This window comes from Antechinus flavipes, chromosome 1 (assembly GCF_016432865.1).
Source record: "Antechinus flavipes isolate AdamAnt ecotype Samford, QLD, Australia chromosome 1, AdamAnt_v2, whole genome shotgun sequence".
NCBI lineage: Eukaryota > Metazoa > Chordata > Mammalia > Dasyuromorphia > Dasyuridae > Antechinus > Antechinus flavipes.
The window spans coordinates 156,885,673-156,908,053 of NC_067398.1; the positions used below are offsets into that span (position 1 = coordinate 156,885,673).

A 22,381-nucleotide genomic window follows, 5' to 3' on the forward strand; every position below is an offset into this window, starting at 1 on the left:
AGCAGCTCCTAACTCATTTATATAATGAGCATCATGATACCTATCCTGCCTATGTTAAGAGTGTCATTGTGAGAATCAAAGGAGATAATTTTATGTGAAAACATGTTGAAGACTTGTGAAGTAATATATGTTTAAGAATGATATTTTTATCATCTTTAATCAGTCAGTAAAATTTTATTAAATTCCTGTGATTGATCATACATTTGGGCTAAACATTATTAGAGGAGAAAGATGAGTAAATTTGTGTGACTATGAGATTGAGACAATTTCTCATCCATTGAAACAGTTCTGTTTGTCCTTTTACCTAATTAATTAATTAATTTAGACATCTTAAATATAAAATATAGAACATGAAATTTTTTTTAAAGGAAATAATATAAAAGACTCAAGGACACACACACACACACATATATATTTATTAATACATATTTAATTATAGTGGTTTGACATTGAATTTGTGTCTGAGTTTCTTGACAATGAAGACTGAAGTGGAAGATACATCATATAAAATATTTTTCGTTGTGTAATCAAAAAAAGGATTAAAATTTGTCTGTAAAGATGGTTTTCCAAAATTATGTATCTTAATAACTAACTAAATTAATATTTTTATGTGATAAAAATCTCCTTTAAAAAATAATAGCCAAATTGAACCTATTATAAACCTTTTTTCAAGATATTCATATTTCTGGTGCAGTGGATAGAGCACAAGTCCTGAAATTAGGAGTACCAAATCTGGCCTCAAACACTTAACGTTTCCTAGCTGTGTGATCCTGGCAAGTCATAACCCCAACTGCCTCATCAAAAAAAAAAAATAGAAAGAAAGAAAGAAATATTCATCTATAACACTGACCAGTATCCTCCTACCTTTTGAAAAACTTTCTTTTGACCTCTGTGAATTCTATGAAAATTGTATTATTCTGTTTCTTTTATTATTTTTGGACTGTACCTTCTCTGTCTTTTTTTCCTGCTTAACTCATTTTCCCCACTCCACACGCAAGCTGTGGGATTGCATCAAGACTCAGTTTTCTCATGTTTTCTGTCTCTTATTATTATATCTGCAGATGATCCCCAAATCTGTCTCTCTAGGACTGTCCTCTTAACCAAAGTGTCAGTTGTATATTTTCAGTCCCCTCCTAAACATTTATATGTCTTATAATTTAAATCTACCTGCTCCATAATCAAAATTCTTCATTTCTGCTAAATACCACCAGTTGATTCTTTCTTCTTTATTTATTCCCTTTCTCTAATCACTGATTGTTTCTAATTCTTCCTTTCCCCCATTTAAAAAAAAATAAACATTTTTATTTAAAGTTTTGAGTTCTTACACCCAAAGTGCTATGAAATTGTGCATACCTTTTGATCCAGCAGTGTCATTATGGGGTCTATATTCCAAATTAAAAAGGGAAAAGCACCATCATGTGAAAAAATGTATGTAGTAACTCTTTTTGTAGTGGCAAAGAATTGAAAAAAGAGTGGATACCCATTCATTGTAAAATGACTGAATAAATTATGACATGAAAATGGTGGGATGTTATTGGTCTATAAGAAATGATGAGCAGGTTTATTTCAGAAAAGCCTGGAACAACTTATATGAATTGATGGTGAGTGAAGTGAATAGAACTAAAAAAATAACAGTACACAGCAACGGCAAGATTTAGTGATGATCACCCATGGTAAACATAGCTCTTCCCAACAAATTAGTGATCTAAAGGAATTCCAATGAACTTTGGATAGAAAATGCCATCCACATCCAGAGATGGAATTATGGAGACTGAATGTGGATCGAAGTATACTTTTTACCTTTTTTTTTTTTCTTTCTGCTTTTCTTTCTTTCTCATTTTTTTTCCTTTTGTTCTGATATTTCTCTCCCAACATTATTTATATGGAAATATGTAAAAAATGAATGTACATGTGTAACCCTTGAAAATTTAGTTAATATTAAAAAAGAAAAAAAAAAGCAAGTTTGAGTTCCAGATCCTATTACTTTCCTCCTCCCTCTGCTCTCTCCTCTCTTAGATAATAAAAAAATCAGATATAGCTTATTAGATACATGTACAATTATGTAAAACATTTCCCTACTATTCAATTTGTACAAGAAGACTCAAAAGGAAAAAAAAATGAAAGAAATTGAAAAATGACATGCTTCAGTCTTTGTTTAATCCTTTGTCTCAAAGTGGATAGCATTTTTCATCATTAGTCCTTTGGGGTTGTCTTGGATCATTGTATTGCTGAGAATAGATATCACTTTTGATCAGAGAAATGCAAATCTAAAGCAAGTCTGAGATAACCACCTTCCACCTATCAGTGTGGCTCATATGACAAAAAAGGAAAACCTTAGATATTGGAGGGGATGTGGGAAAACTGAGATGCATTGTTGGCTAAACAAGCTTTCTGTTTGGTTATAATGGAATATTATTGTGTTGTAAGAAATGGCAAGCAGCATGATTTCAGAAAAACCTGGAAAGACTTATATGAACTGATGAAAAGTGAAGTGAATAGAACAGGAGAACATTGTACAGTGTGATAACAACATTATTTAATGAAGAACTGTATAAAGCATTGTAGTTAAAAGCCCTCAGGCCTAAATTATTGTGATAGGTTCCTGATTGGACTTCTTGCCTCTTTTCTTTGTTTTTTCCAGATTATCCTTCACTTCTCACCAGCTTAATCATGATAAACACATTAGAATTGAAGTTAGAGGACCTATTATCAAGATAAAGAATGTGCAAAAGATCCTGGATTATTTTTTAGACTTAATCATTAGAGGTCTTTGGGCAGCTCGGTTGCTATAGTGTTATACTTTCCACAGCTTTGAGAAAAATAAAGTTTGCAGTGTTCCCACAAGTGGCAAAAAGGGGTGCCCTATTCTCCCCACCAGTGATATGCTATTGACATTCATTTTACTTGAAAACCCTACCATCTACCTATTGAAGAAACATCCTGCTTAAAAAAGTTAATTTCCCCCCTAGAAAATGAGAGACCCTAGCCTGCAGATTCAATCCAAGCTAGTCATCCTAACATTATCTTCCATAATCTGACCCAATTTGCCTTTACAAATTTATTTCTCACCATTTTTCAGTAGGAGTATTCTATATACATCAGTCATTGTTTTTCAAATTATTCTATACCTTATCCCACACAGTTTCCTGAATCTGCAGTAGCTTTTTTTTTTAAACTTATCCAAATCTACCCTAAACATCTCTCATATCCTGTCTTGCAGTTCTTCCTTCTTTGTGAAGATTCTCCCTATTTATAGTCCACATTAGCATACATTTGTCACAGGATTTGATCATATATTAATTTATCATGTTCTTTCATATGGGTCTATCTTGCATCTGATGAAATCTTAAATTCTTAAGGGCAGCAGCAGATCAGTTTTTAAACATAGGACTGGATATAGAATAGTCATTAAATAATTTATTTAAACTAAATGAACATCTTCAATATAGTAAGATGCAGAATAGACATTGTAAATGTTTTATTCTATCTGTGTATCTCTGTCTCTGTCTCTAATTCTGTCTCTCATAGTCCTGCTGAGCCTGTGCAACACTATTATCCCACTAGTAGTCTACTAGAGGGAGTCTATCTAGGACAGGAGCATCAGGATTGGCAGGATTAAATATGAGACATTGTGAGAATACAGGTGTAGAACTCTGAATGTTCATGCCCTTAGTCTTGCCCCATTACTAACTCATCTTTTCTTCCTGTTCATTTCTTGTTTTGTGCTTCTCATTTGCTATATATTGTGTCTTGCTCACTGCATGTCATCCCCACCACCAGTGTAACATTCAATTTGTAGTTCTTCAGAGGCATTTGTATTCTGTATCTTAGCTCAGTGTTATTGTGAAGATCAAATGAGATGATATATGATGAATGTGTCCCTTGAAGGTAGCCTCAGCTCTCAGGTTCTAGGGGGTAACCCTGTGAGTGTCTACCTAGTGTAACTCATGAGTCCTATTAACACTGTTTCCCATCAACTATCAGCTGGTAAACTTAGTTAGCTTTTAACAAAGACATTTACTAAGATTTTGTATTAAAAACAGTTGATGTAAAACATTTTCCCCATAGCTCTGGGTTGTACTCTTTGTGTGCAAATAGTGTCCATGAGATGACTAAGCTCAAAGTTAGTATTAGAACATTAGAGAAAGTGGGTAACTCACAACTCCTATTACTTGCATATCATTACTGTTCTTTTCTCTTACCTGTTTGGCAACTTTAAAGTGCCATATAAATATAAACTATTATTATTACTTTGAAGACAAGACATGCATTATTATTATTTTATTTGAGGGAATATAACCAAAAAAATGTAGATTTGTTCACTTGTTTAGGGAATCAAAAGAATTTCAATTAGAATTTCCCCTAGACCTGGTTTACTAATTAGGTCAGTAGAGTGATCTTACTACTCTAAAAAAAATTTGCATTCTTTACATCTGTTTATTGAGCATAAAGGATTGCCACAAAGAGTACAAGACTGGATAGTCAGGCCTAAGTTTTAATTCTGTTTGTCCTGCTAATTATCTGGTGAATGATCTTCAGAAAATAATTTAACCTCAATAAATCTTGGTTTCCTTAGTTTTGGCATGAATAGTATGACTAGACATTGGCTTGACAATTTATAAGATTTGTCTAACTCTGAAATTCTGTTAACTATGCCATAAGAATCGTTCAATAATAAAAGAAAATTTCTTGAGATCTTTGGATAAGATATGCTTTAAAAGGCAAATTAGAGATAGTACCATGTTTAGTATTTTCCAGTTACATTTTATGCTTATGAAAATGAAAATAACATTTAAATGTTAAATACTGTGTGATCACAATCGATTGAATGGGAGTATTACAAAAAAACTGCTATATATTCTGTCTTTTTCTTTTATAGGTTCTGTAAACTTATATTGTGCTATTACTACAGTTAACAAGTACAATTTTGTCTTGTATTTAATTATTTAATAAATGGATAACTACTACATATGAAACCATGTAGTCTGAAAGTTTTCATTCTTAAATTTAAAAATATGTACCCTTTTTATCATAATAGAGAAAATTATTTTACAATTGCAAAATGGTTGTTAGACAAAATGAATTGGATAATAATCTATTTTAGTAGATTATATTTTAGCTTTTTTCACCAGGGTAGGGATGATTTTCTGTGAATTTGTCTCATGAAAAATTTATGGAAAAATCTTGAAAGTATTAACTAATACCCTTATCTTTCTTATATAATATATGTCTTGTTAGTCTGTCTTTAATATTAGGGATGTGCTTTGTGTTTTTATTTTTAATGTAACCAAAACCCTGGGTTATTCTTTAAAACTTATTAGTATGAGGAGTTCTTTATATAATCTGAGTCTCCTCCCTTCTCCCATTACAGAAAAGTATTTTTATATTCTACTTAGATACCAATGCCTGAGAATAACTTGGTGATGATTGTAATGGGCTGAAAACTCTGACCAGATGCACTGAGGTCAGAGCACTTAAGGCCAGTTACCAATTGGACAATACTCTATTAGTATATCCTTGGAGAAAGAATGGCCCTGCCTACTATGCTGTGCAAGCTTGATCTGTTATATAGGAGATTAAGTGGTGTAAAATGAGTGAAGAGGTAGAGTGAGAAAGCCAGAGTCACTCCTGGCAGATTTGTATCACGATGGCTCTCACTTCGTATTGCCATTCCATTCACATCCACAAAGAATAAAGATTAAGGACTTTTTCTTATCCTGACTCCGGCTGATTCTAAAGTATCCTGGGTGCTAACGTGGTCATCACAGATGATAATGATGATGACGATAATAGTACTAGTATACTTGGAAAATAAAGTTGTTATGCTGTGGTGGAAAGAAGGTTAGAGATAAGATACTTGAATTTCATTTCTGTTTTCATCATCATCTTGGCCCATATGACTTTTTACAAATTTGTTTTGCCATTGTATTTCCATGTTCATTGCCCTTCACATTCCTATATCTTACTATTAATTTCTATTGCTTCCACTGTAATTAAGATCTTTTTCATCTTACACCTGCTCTCTTTTTTAAAAAAAATTCTATTTATTTTATTAAATATTTCCCAATTACATGGAAAAAAATTTTAACATTAATTTTTTAAAATTTCATTTCCAAATTATCTTCTTTCTTCTTGTCCCTCCCCTACTCATTAAAAAGGCAAGTAATATGTTGATTACATATGAAGACATACAAAACATTTCCATATTAACCATATTACAAAAGAAAATTCATCATGTGTGCACACATACATAAACATATATGTGCACACACATACACAAATACACATACACAAACACCAAGAAGGATAAAGACAGTTTAACAAGTATGCTTTGGTCTACCTTCAGATTTCCTCAGTTCTTTCTCTCAATCTTGCCTCTAACTTTTCCCCTGTCTCTTGTCTTCCCCTACCTTCTGTCCTGCCATGGACATCCTATATATATCTATATCTATATATATCTATATCTAGATATCTAGATATATATATCACCTAGATATGGTGCTGTTGAATTCAGCTTCCAAAAATATCAATCCTTTTTCTTACACCCCTCAGCATGTTCTGCAGTGTTTGCCCATTCTCTCTGTTGAGGCAGTACTGATTGCGTGCTACATATGTAATCAGGAAGTCCTGTAATCAAATCCTGTGTTTGACCCTTATTAGCTACGTGACCCTTAAAAATGCACTTAATGTCCTCAATCCTCACTAAGCTTCATCTTTAAAATGAGGATGGAAACACCTGTAGTACCTATGTCCCATGGTTGTTCTGCGACTTAGTCAATTTAATATATGTGTAAGCATTTTGAAAGTACTACATAAAATCAGCTCTGATTTATTAAGAGTGGGTAGTGTAGCATAAAATAGATCCAAACTCTTTAGCCTGGTTTGTGCAATCTGACCCTAAACACCATTTCTAGCTTTCATTTTATTTCCCGGTACAAACCATCCATTCATTATTTCTTTTGGATTTTTTTCCTCTTCCTTGACCATTCTGGTGCAATTACTTCTCCTTCTGAATTCCCATGCCACTTGTCCATAGCATTATTTAGCACTCATCATTTATTTCCATTTAGCTGTTACTTAGATGTGTATATTGTGTCCTCTCATACAGATTGTAAATTCCTTGCAGACAGAACACACATTTATTATAGCATAGAAGAGTTCTTTATAAGATTTTTTTCTTAATATACTATTTCAAAAGTTAGAGAATTTTTTTTTTTTTTGCTCTCTGTAAGAGAGGAAGGATAATTGCCAGAATTTGGTATTGACGTAACTAAATCAAGTTGTTGAGTAGAATTGTCTTGTATTTAATAATCAAGTAATGCAGTTATGTCTATCAACAAAATAAAAATATTCTTTTTAATGATATGAATCAAATTTTAATGTGCATTTGGTAATTTGGACTTTTTCTTTCAGTTAATCCAGTATCCACACCAGTAGCAGTTCTCACACCAGCTATTTCTCCAGCCTTAATAGCTGATCTGGAGGGTTTAAACTTGTCAGCTTCTTCCCCTGTCATCAATGTAAGTAACTTTCAAAAATCTTTGGTTTAAAAATAATTTTTAAGCCTCCACATTATGATTTTACTTTATTAAAAGACAAATAATCAAGATTGATCCATAGTCTTTTTAATAGCTCTACACTCTTTTGAGTTTGTAAAAACTCTTGCATATATTCCATTCAAATCTTATCCACATTTAATTCAAATGTAAAGTGTTTTGTTTGTCTTAAAGCTCTACATAAATGCTAGTTTTTATTGACTGTTGCTTTCCATTATTCTTCATTAGTGTTATGTATCTGGCCTGTGTTTCTGTTGTCTAAGGATGGCAAAAGGTTGATGAGTTTTTTAAACTCAGAAATCCCTTTTTTAAAATTATTAATTTTTCTAATTATTAAGCTTTCTTCCTGTCTTTTTTTCCCCCAAGCTACTCTAAGTTATTTTGCATGGGATATTTTCCTCTTTCTTTAATCTCTTTGGTATTTATTTATCCACCTAGTAGTATCTCTGAGTTAAAAGATATGCATAGCTTGGTAATTGGGGGGGGGGGGGAGGGGATAGTTCCAGGTTGAATTTCTAGAGGGACTGTCAATTCACAACTTCTCTAGAAGTTCATCCTTATCCCTGTTTCTCATAATCTATCCAGGATTTATCATTTTCTTTTATTGTTAGTTTTACCAGTCTCATGAGTTTAAAATAGAATCTCATTGTGATTTAATTTTTGTTTCTCTAATTATTAGAAATCACAGAATTTTTTCATATAGTTACAGATTACTTAAATTTTTTTCCTTGATAATTACTTGTTCATATTCTTTGACCAATTATTCACTGGAGAATGGTTCTTATTTGAATCATTTTGAATCAAATTACATATTTTGGAAATGAGACCTTTATCATAGAAACTTGTAAAGGTATTTTTTTAGCCCAGTCATCTATTTTTCTTCTCATCTTAGCTATAATTAATTCCTTCTAGGAAAGGCCCTTGTTATAGATAAGTACATTTCACAGATTTGAAATTTTTTAAAAAGAGGACAATAGTATAGGTGAGTGAGTGAATGTTTACCATGGGGAGAGGTGTTGAAGGGAAAATAAGATGTATAACTGATAAAGTTAGGAGGAAAATATGAATTTATTCATATTCTTTGGGTATATTCAAGTATATTCAAGATAATCAAACTGAATGAATCATTTAGCTTCCCTGTTCTTTCCCAGTGAGAAGTAACATTAACATTAGCCTGTTACATCAAGATGTTTTGAAGAATAATTAATATTTAAAAGTGTAAATTGCTAAGTAAATGTTTAACAAATGTTCTTATGTATAAAAAGTCAAGTAGAAAAATTAGTGCAAGATGTGATCAATAAAATAGGTGCAAACATAGAAGAAAAGATACACAAAGGATTAGAGGACAAATTTGCATGGAAAATTTTTAAGAAGAGAATTGGATATGTTTGTTGTTTTTGCTGATTTTTCTTATTGTAGGAAGAACTTTCTTTTTGGTAGAAGAAAAATGAGTCATGATTCAGAATTTATACAAAATTGCTAAAGAAAGAGGCTTTTCTTTTTCTATGGGAAATAGAATATTTTTATTTTTTCTCAAATATATGTAAGGAAAAATTTTAACATTTAAAAGAAGTTTTGAGTTCTAAATTTTCTTCTTCTCTCCTTCCCCTCCTTCCAACCTGATGATAAACAATTTGATATAGGTTATATATGTGCGAACATGTAAAACAGTTTTTCCATATTAATCATATTGTGAAAGAAATAGACCAAAAAAAAAAAAACCTCATGAAAAAAATGAATTGAAAAATAGTTTACTTCAATCTGAATTCAGTCTCCATCAATTCTTTCTCTCAATGTGGATAGCATTTTTTTCATCATAAGATGAAATTTGGAATTGTCTTGGATCCTTGTATCGCTGAGAGTAGCTAAGTCATTCACAGTTGTTTTGTACAGTATTTCTGTCTCTGTGTAAGTGTTGTTCTGCTGTGGTTCACTTCACTTTAAATCATTTTGTGTAATCTTCCCAAGTTTTTCTGAAATCATCTTGCCATTATTTTTTACACCACACTTGTATTCTTTACAATCTTATACTACAGGTAGTATTTAGAGCCAGGATAATGGAGTAAAAGCAGGGATTTCCCCGAGCTCTCCCCAAAACCTCTCCAAATACCTTTAAATAAATGATTCTACATAAATTTTATAGCATCAGAGCCCAGAAAATATAGAGTGAAACAATTTTCCAATCCAGGACAATTTAGAAGGTCAGCAAGAAAGGTCTTTCCTAACAGGGTGAGAGTGAGCACAGCCCTAACACCAGCACACCAGGAGCAGGCCTTGTGGTGACTAAATCAGAGGTAGCAGTGGTGACATCCAGACCTCTTAGCCCACAGCTGGTCAGAAGGAGAGTACAGACATCTTGTTGCTAATGCTGAGGGAGGACTTGTTTGTTTTGCCCATACTCAGATCCAGATGCAGTCCTGGCTCACACTTGCAGGGTGTGAGCACTAAGACACTAGAACTTACAGCCAAAGCGGAGCAGGGACTTTCCTCACAGTTCCAGAGCAGAAAAGAGTGCTAGTGGTAAGAGATCAGGTGGGTTGTAAACACATTCTCCTTGGATCATACCATCTTAGAAGAACCAAAAACTTACAGGTCTCTAGAAGGATCTCTAAAAACAGCTGCACAAAACCCCTGAAGCATGGCACATCACCCTGGAAACAGAGCCCTCCTTAAAGAGTTAAAGGTCAAGTAATAGGCTGGGAAAATGATCAAACAACAACAACAAAATTCTGACTATAGAAAGTTACTGTGGTGACAAGGAAGATCAGAACTCACACCAGAAGAAGATAACAAAGTCAAAGTTTCTACATCCAAAGCCTCCATATTCTATTCAGCTCTAGTCTTTTAATCATAAATGTGTGGAAGTCCTCTATTTCTTTGAATATCCAACTTTTTCCCTGGAGGATTACCCTCACTTTTGCTGGGTAGGTGATTCTAGGTTGTAATCAATTCTAACTCTTCTGTCCTCCAGAATATTTTTGACATTCAATACGTTTTCAGTTCTTCCAAAATGGTATAATCCAAGGAGAATGGAGAATAACATACATACTTAATTAGATATATAAATCTATCTCTGCAGGAGGGCAGGAAGGTAAGGGAATATGAGAAGCAGGGAGGGTAATAGAAGGAAAAGCTAAACAATTCATGGTCTTTGATTATGATGGAAAACTATTTTATAAGAAATGATGATCAGGATGCTCTCAGAAAAATATGGGAAGACTTCCATGAACTGATGCAAAATGAAATGTATTGTATACTCAATAACAATGTTTTAATATGACCAACTCTGAATGACTTGTCTATTCTCAGCAAAACAGTGAGATTACTCGAAAGGACTTATGATGAAACATGCCATACATATCTAGAGAAAGAACTGATTGTATCCGAATACAGTTTAAAGCATTTGAAGCATTTTTTTAAACTTTATTTTTCTTGAGGTTTTTTTTTTTTTTTTTGGGCGGGGGAGCTCTATGTTTTCTTTTACGACATGACTTTTATGGAAATGTTTTGATAACTTCATGTGTCTTCTCAATGTAGGGAAGGGAGGGAGGAGAGAAAATCTTAAACTTGAAATTTTAAAAACATGATATAAGTGTTTTATATATAAATGGAAAAAATAATTTAAATTAAAAAAAAAGAAAAAACAAATAAAAAACCAGTCATATATTACAGCCTATTCAGTCATTCCCCATTTGATAGACAACCTTTCAATTTCTAATTCTTTGCCTTCACAAAAAGAGCTGCTATAAATATTTTTGTATAAATATCCCCTTAAAAAAAAATCTCTTTTAGTGGTATTGCTTGATTGAAGCATATGCACAGTTTGATGGCCCTTTGGACAAAGTTCCAAACTGCTCTCCATAATGGTTGTATCAGTTCACAACTCTAACAGAAGTGCATTAGTGCCTAATTTTCCCATATCATCTCCAATATTTATCATTTTTTTCTAATATTAGCCTATTTGATAGGTGTAAGATGATGCCTCAGAATTGTTTGAATTTGTATCTCTCTAATCAATAGTAAATTTAGAAAATGTTTTCATTGACAACAGCTTTGATTTCATCTGAAAACAGCTAGTTCATATCTTTTGCCTTCTTATGGTATTATTCTTTTTTGGAGGGCAGAGGCTTTGGGGGGGGGTTGGCTTTTTCTCTCAATAGTATTTTATTTGTACAATTTCATGTAAAAGATAGTTTTCAACACTCTTTCCCTCTCCTCTCCAAGGCAATTGGGGTTAAGTGACTTACCCAAGGTCATACAGCCAGGAAGTGTTAAGTGTTTAGGTTCAGATTTGAACTCAGGTCCTCCTGACTTCAGGTCTGGTGCTCTCTCCACTATGCCACTTTGCTGCCCCTCAGCATTCATTTTTGTTAGATTTTTAGTTCCAGATTTTTTTTCTCTTTCCCTCCTTTATCTCCTTCTTCCCCAAGACAGTAAGAAATGTGATATAGGTTATACATGTACAATCATTTTAAACATTTCCATATTTGTTATGTTATGAAATAAAATTCAGAACAAAAGAAAAAACTACCAGAAAGAAAAAGCAAACCAGCAAAAAGTGAATACTATGCCTTGATCTGCATTTAGTCTCCATAGTTCTCTCTCTGGATGTGGATGGTATTTTTCACCCCAAGTCTGTTGGAATTGTCTTGGATTACCACATTTCTGAGAAATAGTTGTCTTTATGGTATCTTTGATTATATCTAAATCATGTACCCCTTTTGACCTCATCTTGTAATGTATGTAGGGTAAAATGTTGATCTATCATACTGGGAATTTTTTTGCTTTATTTTGTTTTTTCACAAATAGATGAATTATTATTTGTATCCTGTAGCCAAAATATAAAGGTGCTAATGCAGTAAAATGTAAGCTCTTGGAGAATATAATGAAATATAGCCTCTACGTTTTTATTTTTGCTTTGTATCTCTGGAGTTTAGCACAATGTCTTTCACATAGGAAACATTTCATAAATGATGATTGCACTGAAGACCAAAAAGAACATGGACAGTGGGATAAATAAAAGAAAGATATTAAAGGTTTATTCCTACACAGTTCCTGCACAGTTAAAAAAGAATAAAAATCCATTTGAGACATGATTGCACCTGGCAATATTAAGTACTTCTTGGAGCCATTTGCTTTGGATCTAATATAAAACTTTTGTTTAAATTGCTAACATTATGAGATAAACATGATATAAATTATGAGATGAATTTTCATTTTCATTCCTTAGTTGATGATACTTCATTTTATGATTTTGATTTATATTTACAGTGTGATATTTGATTTGATTTTTTTAATGGGAAGTTTAGTGAAATTAGGTTGCATTTTTGAAAAAAAATTAAAAATAAAACCTTTAAATGCTTTTGGTTTTTACCCTAAATGTTGCACTAAACTGGTATCATTCTCTGACCCATTGCTATAATAAAATTTCCAGAATATGAATATTGCAAGATTTAATATCTAATGAATGTTATTAGTAATATAAGGAAGTAATTATATTTCCTCCCCCCCTCCCCCCAAATTGATAACAGTAATAGAGATACACAGTGTATGGTTCAGTCTTGCATGGGATAAATTAACAGTCATTCAGCATATGTTTTCAAATGTTTCCATAAATGGAAGAACATTTTAAATCCTATTGTTATTTCAGTGAAAACACTGTGGTTATTTTAGTGAATTTTTTATTAAAATTATTTTGCTGGGAGTTTTCATATAGTACCATATCAAATCCAAAGACCACAAAAACATCAATCATTAGATTGTTGGGCTTCTTAGAGAATGGAAAAAAAAAAGAAAAAAGACAAAAATAGAAATTGAATTGTTCAGTTGATATTTCCAGGACCTGTATTTGTTCACCTCTGCTATCTAAAATCTTGTCTGTTATATGATTTTTAGATTTGTTCTTTTTTTTAACATGAGTAAGAAACTGAGTATCCCTAAAAGTTTCTTCTTTTGCCTTTTCACATCTTAAGCATCCCATCTTGCTCTTTCCTTTATTGCCAAATACTCTTTTTAAAGGTAGTCTAGTCTACAACTCCCCATCCCTCCTTTCTTCTCACCTGCTTTCTTCTTGATCCATTGCAATTAATGTCTTCTTTCTTTCTTTCTTTCTTCAACACTCTATTTAAAGTGTACTCTTTGAGTTAATTTTATAACCATCTATCATCAAACTCAGTGACCTTTCCTCAATCTTCTTAATTTTGTATTTTAATTGTTTGTATTAGATTGTAAATTATTTGATCACTTAGTCTTTTGTTTCTGAGATTTTATAACTTTTGAAGCATTTTCTAGATTCTTTTCTCTTCTTTGATATAATAATAATATTCCTTTAATTTCTAAAGGAAATGATGAAAGGTTATGATAATATTGATTGTGTTGCCCATTTCCTAGTTTTCAGCAGCAGTAGCTTGTTTCAATAATTCAGCTTGAAGATATTATTATTGTGTGCTTTGTCATCTCATTTTTATCTTATTTGTAATTTATTTTAATTTTTTGCTATAATAAGTTTATGATCTGACTATGAATATACAGTAGATTCAGAAATGAATATTTTTGATAATCATTTTCAGTCAATATATTCTATTTCTTTTTTGAATATAATTGGTATTTGTCATGTCCAATGTCTTCTGACTTCTTGAAGAAAGTGTTAATGATAAATAGGCATGAAACCTCTATGTATTCTACAAACTTTAACCTTTTTTATTTCTAGATTCTAAATAGTATTTTCTAAAAATTTTACTGATTTTCCTTTTGGCCATCTTTTGCCTCAGTCACCAAGTATTAAAATTCAAGAGATGTAAATGGATTTTTTAAAAAAATTTGTTTCCTTATGGTTTTTACATAACAATACATTTCTGATGTGTTCCTCTCTGACAAGCAGGAATCTTCAAAATGAAAGAACTCCCCCCAAAAACAAACAAACAAACAAACAAAAAACCTTTCAAGCTAGACCAAAGAACATAATTACACAGTCCATTGTTGTTTGCCACATTCAGGATGCATAATTCCCACTACCAAGAGGAGGACAGATTGTATTATCTTGGATTGAATTCTTTGTAGAATTTCTTTATCTTTTCATTCAGGTACCAGTGTTGGCATATAAACTGCCTTCTCTTCATGGTGATTCTTTTGTTTATATTTCTCAAGAGAGCTTCAGTGAGAAATTACCAAGTGTCTTATTATCTTTGTTTCTTGTAGATTTTAGATACAAAATGAAATTATCTGTTTTTCCAAGGAGAACCAGCAAACCATTTAGCTGTAAGTTTCTAACAGATTGTTGCATTTATAGTGCCGATATCACTGATACAATTCTTCTCTTCAGTAGGATGTTGGTTTATAATATTATTATTAAAACTAAATTCTTTTGTGTTGGAAAAAAAGATTTTTCAAAGCAGTTGTTTCACATAATAAATATTTTTATTAAATAACTTGTGATAACATTTATTAAATTGAAAATAAAATATCCTTCAATGAACTCAAGTATAGATGATCTGCCTTTGAACAATGGCACATTGGCTGAATTCTATTGCACTTAGACTAATTAAAATATATATTTATACTTGATACCTATCTCTTAAGTTTTGACCTAAAAGCTTTAATCATGTAAAAAAAAATTTCATCTGGAGAGTTCCCAGTGTAAAGATTTCTTCTACCAGTGAAGATTCACTGCTCATTCATAACTTTTAATGTTATAACCATTGAAGCAGAATTGAGTACTTTGAATATGAATTTTTTCCTCACTAAAATAGTGGGTGTTTTGTTCTCTCCCCTAACCCTCTCTGCCTTCAGTTCATTCATTCTTATTGAGTCCGAGTTATCCATTTCATTATTGGAAAACTTAATAGGAAAAATTCTCTAAAAATACTATCTTAAAGAATTGCCTGGGAACACTGAGAGCTTAAGTTACTTGTCCATGATGATCCAGACCATAGGTGACTGGGGCAGAACTTAGAAGACAATTTGTCTTCCTGAACCTGATTTATTTCTACAGACATACTTAAGTGTGTACATATACATATATTTACGTGTATACAGGTGTGTTGTTTTCCCCAATGTTTATTTAACACAAAAAAATGATTATTTCAACTGCTGTTTCTCTCTGGCCAGAGGAAAAGGGATGATGGCTATGTTTTCACTTCTGTACAAAATTGTATGGTAAGGAAATTAAAGCAGCATGATGATATTTGGGGAAGAAACAATGGCGGCAATTTGAACAAAGTAGACTCAAGTGATATTAGAAAGTGTATTTCTGTTCATGATAGGTAGTTCAAAAATTTCCCTTTTAAAAATTTTTAAAAGTTTTTCCTGTAGCCAGAAAATTTTCCAAGAAACTTTTGAACTGGTACATTTGGGTCTCTATAAAAGGTGGAAGTGAGTGGAGGAAACCGTTTCTAAGAGTCTAATTTAAACTGACAGAAAAAGATAACCACAAGAAAAGTATTACATATTTAAACTAATACCCAACGATTGAAGTTGGTATCTGTATTCCTTTATGTAGCTTGGAATTTCTATATAAGAAATATAGGAAAGCAGTAAGCATAATGATTTGTGCTATTCTGTGAAAGACTGGCAACTAGTAAAGGTGCTATTTTCTGTCATTAAGCATAAGGCTTTGGCCATATTGTTAAAAACAGAAATCTAATGAAATGATGGAGAAGTCTGCCTGTTTAGCTGAGGGAAATAAAGGGATTACACTATCTATATATATCTTAAAGAAAAAAGATATGAGTCATTGAAGCAGAATTGCTTTCAATATGATTTTTTCCCCCCTATTAAAATAGTGAGTGTTTTGTTCTCTCTGTTTACTCACTCTGCCCCAAATTCATTCGTTAATTTTAGTCTGAGTTAGCCATTTCATTATTGGGAAACTTAATAGAGAAATTCTCTAAAAATACAAGCCAGGAATTTCTCCATAACTTAACTTAGAAGGTTACCTGATGACCTTAAGATATTAGTTTCTGGTATGTGGTCACACAGCCATTTTATGTCTTGAATTCAGATTTTCCTGAATCAGGAGTTAATTTTCTATCTACTTTTCCACTAAGCCACTTATTATGTAAGGAATAGATAAACTTCCAGTGGTAACTTTAGTGCTTTGTTTTGTTTTGTTTGTCTTTAGGATTTAGTCAGTGTACTTTTTACATCTTGATTTATAATTATTTTAGTATTTTCTAATCAAAAACAAAAAATGCATTTTTCTAAATAAATATCTCAAAGTTAGAAGGAAGATCACTATAAGATATATCAGTGATCTTCCTTCTTTATCATGATTAACTTTATGAATTTACTCCTGTTATAATTGCCAAAGCTTCAGTTATCCTCTAGTTTTTCAGTTAGGATAGATGGTTTCCAAGGGTGTCTTTACTGTAACCAGTCACTTAATAGATCATGTGATAGATATTCACTAAGTATTATAGTTTCACTTGTGAGGATAGAGGATAACATTGCTTTGATAAAGTTTATTTCCTGATATTAAAGGGGGAAATGGTATGACCTTTTTTTCTCCTTATAATATTTTTTTTTAAAATAACTTTTTATTGATAGAACGCATGCCAGGGTAATTTTTTACAGCATTATCCCTTGCATTCATTTCTGTTCCGATTTTTCCCCTCTCTCCCTCCACCCCTTCCCCCAGATGGCAAGCAGTCCTTTACATGTTGAATGGGTTACAGTATATCCTAGATACAATATATGTGTGCAGAACCGAACAGTTTTCTTGTTGCACAGGGAGAATTGAATTCAGAAGGTATAAATAACTCGGGAAGAAAAACAAAAATGCAAGCAGATTATATTCATTTCCCAGTGTTCTTTCTCTGGTTGTAGCTGCTTCTGTCCATCTTTGATCAATTAAGGCTCTCTTTATCGAAGAGGTCCACTTCCATCAGAATACATCCTCAAACAGTATCGTTATTGAGGTATATAATGATTTCCTGGTTCTGCTCATTTCACTCAGCATCAGTTCATGTAAGTCTCGCCAGTCCTCTCTGTATTCATCCCGCTGGTCATTCCTTATAGAACAATAATATTCCATAACATTCATATACCACAATTTACTCAACCATTCTCCAATTGATGGGCATCCTTTCATTTTCCAGCTTCTAGCCACTACAAACAGGGCTGCCACAAACATTTTGGCACATACAGGTCCCTTTCCCTTCTTTAGTATCTCTTTGGGATATAATCCCAGTAGTAGCACTGCTGGATCAAAGGGTATGCACAGTTTGTTAACTTTTTGAGCATAGTTCCAAATTGTTCTCCAGAATGGCTGGATGTGTTCACAATTCCACCAACAATGTTTTAATGTCCCTGTTTTCCCACATCCCCTCCAACATTCCCCATTATCTTTCCCTGTCATTCTAGCCAATCTGACAGGTGTGTAGTGGTATCTCAGAGTTGTCTTAATTTGCATTTCTCTGATTAATAATGATTTGGAGCATATTTTCATATATCTATAAATAGTTTCAATTTCTTCGTCTGAGAATTGTCTGTTCATATCCTTTGACCATTTATTCCTTATAATGTTTATAAAAATTTTAACAAGTGTCTTAAGTGCTCAGGTTTAAGATTTCTAAGAGTTGGGAAGTGAGAAAAATTGTAGATTAAATTTTTTTTAAAATTATGTCATGATAAATTTGGAGAAAATCCTTTATTTGTTCAGATGAAAATGTCAGTAGTCATGGAAGTGTGATAAAAATAATGAAAAACCATTGGCCTGGGTCTGTTTAAATTGAAAACGTTTTTTAATTAAAGTTTGACTGCATTTTGTGTCTCTGTTGTCTAGCCATGTTCCATTTTATTCTTTGATTCAGTTCTTCTTTAAGTATGAGTTGCTTTAATTTCTAAATTGAAAATTGAGATTTTAAAGTATGGCATCTTTTAATTCCTGCACTGCTTCTTTCTCAAAAATTAAAATAAACCATCATTGCTTCATCCTCTTGCTAGATTATCAGGATTTATTTTGTTGTTTATTTTATTAATAAATCATTGATATTAATTTTAAATTTTATTTTGTTTAATAAATTTGTTTTTTATTAATTTTCAGGACAAATTCTTTGTTGAACAGTAATTTGAATAGTGTCAGGAAAATCTGTAGGTCAAACATTTCTTCAACAAATACTATTATGAAAAATGGACTGTAACAAAAACATGTAGAGCTTTGCTCCTATGGGTGATTATCAGCCAGTTATCTTCTGAATTCAGGACATTCAGAAGTCCCCTCTTATAGTCTTTACCTCCAACTTTATCTTAAATATTTCCCCTTCTGTTTTCTATACTTAAGTCAACAGAACCAGCTGTTATGAAAGCAAAATAGTGTAATGGAAAAGTTATTGGCCCTGGAATCAGTAACTTCAGGTGCTGCCTCTGATACTTACTTATTATCTGCAACTTTGGAAAAGTCATGTGCTCCCTGTTTCATCAGTTGTTCCACTGTGAAATAGGTGGCTAGGACTGGTGGCCTGAGATGATCCTGTGAACTCCCCACCCCCACCCATATCTAAATTCATGTGGTTCTTTCTCTCTGGTTTTCTTTGATGCCCATCCTTCAAGGACAAGCTCAGATTCAGATGACCCTCTGATGTGCCCCTTGATGGAGCTCCTCAGCCAAATGTAGCTTCTCCCTTTGAAATCACATAGGACTTGACGCCTCTCATGCTATTTGCTTTGTTCTGTCCTGCATAGTGGCTGTTCAGTCATACCCAACTCTTAGTGACCCTGCCATCCAGGAGATTGCAGTGGAGGAGAATTGACTTGTCCAGGGTCATACAGCCAGGACATACTGTCTCCGCCGAGCCTTTGGCCCACCTTGTTTTGTATTCTGCTGAGTTTTCTTCTGGTTTACCTCCCATGATGCTGAGGTTAGCAGGCTGGTCTTCAAAGAGACCTTGGAGATCATGTTGTCCAGGAATATCAAGTTCAGGGGGGCAGTGAGGAAGACGTGGAACTGGCTACTGAGCACATCATGGACAGCCTCTCAAGTGTACCTCAGCCCAAATCTGTAACTTGGATGGATGTGGCAGGGGCTGTTTTACATCTAGACTCTGACATTGACAGGAGCTGTGATTTTATTGTGATTCCAGTTAGGAAATGTTGGGGGCCAATGTTTTTCTGGTCATGCCCTTCTCACTCAGGGCCCCAGGGAAACACAGGAGGTGCTTCCTAGGTTTTTTTTTTTTTTTGTTTTGTTTTTGTTTTTTTTTTTTTTAACAAATTGAATAGACTACAAAAATTATCTTCAGTGACTAATCCTGTACCACAAATGATTTATTCATTTTGTTTCCTTTAAAAAAGCAATCTAAAGTATCTACCATTTCTTTGCCCCATTTCTTCAAATAGCAAATAACTTGAAGGATAAAAGTAGTTAAAAGCTAAGACTGTATCCAGGAAGGTGTGTGTTTTGGAAGAGGGCATTTCATATTTTAAGATAACTGAATTTGAAGTCACAGGATTTGTGTTTAGATCCCAGGTCTATTCTTTACTATCCATATACTTTGGGCAAGTCATTTAACCTTTGGTGGATTCCCTTATTTTTAAAAGGAAGTGTTGGAGCTAAATGAATTTTAATATCCCTTATATTTCTAGAATCTGTGATCCTATAAGATGAAATATGCAGTTTTCTGACTTTTTCTTTACTGATCAGTAAGTAGGTTGGTTTCAATAAAAACAAAACATAGGGAGCTTCAACTCTGTTACTGAGAATAGTTTTTTCACAATATATTATAATGAAAAATAAAATAAGACTGAAATAAATATTGTATTTTATGGAGTATGTAATAGCAAAACTTAACCAGTGTTAAATTAGAGTATGCACAGAGAATTCCCCCACTCCCTTCATATCCAAAGTCGATTGAATTTGTATGAAGAGCAGCTCTTTGGCTTTTATATGTAGTCATCCTATATTAAGATAAAACTTGTTCCATCTATTGGGTTAGAATGCTTGAAATGCAGAATTTCTTTTTAACCTTCAGAGTATGTTTGTTTAATTATGCAATGAATAGCACTCAAGTTTATTTTTGAAATCCTTTTAATTAGAAGTCTCTACCAAATTTTTGGCATTATGAAGCCATTAAAAAAAAAAAAGACTAGTTGTAATTTAAATAATTGTGTTCATAGTGGTTTTTTTTTTTTTACATTGAATTGAATTGTCGAATTGTGAGAGAGAAGATAAGAATTGAAAAATTTATCATGATACTTAAGCAAACTTTTCCCCCACTTTCAAAGGAAAGAAAAATGAAATAACTGTAGGGCACATACTGAACTAACACTAAGACATTAATTTATTACTAGACAAAGGAGAATGTAGAGTAAAAATAGGTACAGTATATGACCCTAATATCAAAGAAATGTAGCAGCCACATATCTTAGGATATATCAGATGGCCTATTATTCAAATCATTCAGCACTGTAATTGCATACAGTTTTTATAAATCTTATCAATAATCCTATCTCTATTTGTAGCTGCTATATATTATTGAATGTATATTTCTTTCCCAAATTATTAGTAATATTGAACATCTATTTGACTTTAAATCCAAAAAAGCAAAGAAACTTTAGACAACTTTCACCCATAAAGAAGAAACATACATAAATTTGGAAATTAATAGTTGTACATTTGCCAAGAACATTATATTCAAAGCTGTAGAAAGCATATATTTTACTTCTGTCTTATAAACTGAAACTATTTTATTAGTGATGAAAGGGAAGCATTAATTCCCCAAATTTGTTTTCATATATCCATGCTCCTTTTATTAAGTAAATTAATAAGAATGTACCATAAACATTTTTGAAAGATAAATAGTGGTAAATATTTTGAAATTAAAATTGTCTTCATTAATGAGTAAAATATTTCATATTAGAAGATGCTTTCAGATGATTGTTTTATAATATTTAGAAGTGAGAGTTACTACCTATTTTTGTCAAAAGTGTCTCATCATATTTGTTCTCCATTTTCATTCCTATAGACCTTTCTTCCCTGTAATGTCACTTTAAGTAGTATGTTGATAATATATTAGTTTATTATGCCTTTAAGAGAACCAGAAATTATTCTTGCCCAGCACATAACCAGAAAATAGTTATAGAGCTTTTCTTTATACACGTGTTAATTTTATTATGTTAATATACATTAGTTTTTAGAAAATTAAAAGAATTATTGCTTTATATTATTTGACCAAGGCAATTTTAATAACCTATAACATATTCCTTAAATCATATTTTAATTTGTTCCTTATACAGCTTTGATAAACACAATAAAAATCATTTTTAAAATTTTATTTTGCTGTCAATAAAGCTTATCTCCTAAAAATTTAAATCACATCTTTCTAAAGTAACATTTACCTCCTCACATCTTTAGCAGCTATCAGACATGACATGGGACATATTCATTGACCCTAAAAATTTTCATCAGAATCATGCACTGAAAGAGGGCAGCCCCAGCCAGACAAGAGGCTCATTTCAATTTTAACGGCTGTAATTAAAGGTTAATTCACTGAGTCAGGATTAACGAGGAAAGTACAAATGATAGGCAAGCAGCTGCCTTTATAATACAGGATTAGAACAATGCAATTACACTAGGAATTAGAAAAAATCAACTTCTAAGAAAGGTTCTATAATGAACAAACTACATTTCTCTGAATTTAATTTCTAAACATAAAAGTACAAGATGATTCCTTTAAAAAAAAAAAGTCATAGTGCTTGATTACTGTTATGGCAGAGAGTACAACATGTCAAATGCAGTAATGATTGTTGATACTAGATACTTTGTTCTGTAGATTACAGAAGAAGGGTGGAATTTGAGGTTCTTTTGAAATGCAGAACCTTTTCACAGTTCA

The 22,381-nt window shown here is 32.3% G+C and overlaps 1 protein-coding gene across 4 annotated transcripts in view; it reads left to right on the forward strand.

Moving 5' to 3' along the window:
* The window catches only part of AP3B1 (adaptor related protein complex 3 subunit beta 1), a 320,898-nt gene that overhangs the window by 234,433 nt on the left and 64,084 nt on the right, over positions 1 to 22,381 (forward strand). For all 4 annotated transcript variants that reach the window (XM_051991812.1, XM_051991813.1, XM_051991814.1 and 1 more), the window contains exon 22: positions 7,414 to 7,520. In XM_051991812.1, coding sequence (XP_051847772.1) covers positions 7,414 to 7,520 — 107 coding nt within the window. The remainder of the gene's footprint in view (positions 1 to 7,413; positions 7,521 to 22,381) is intronic.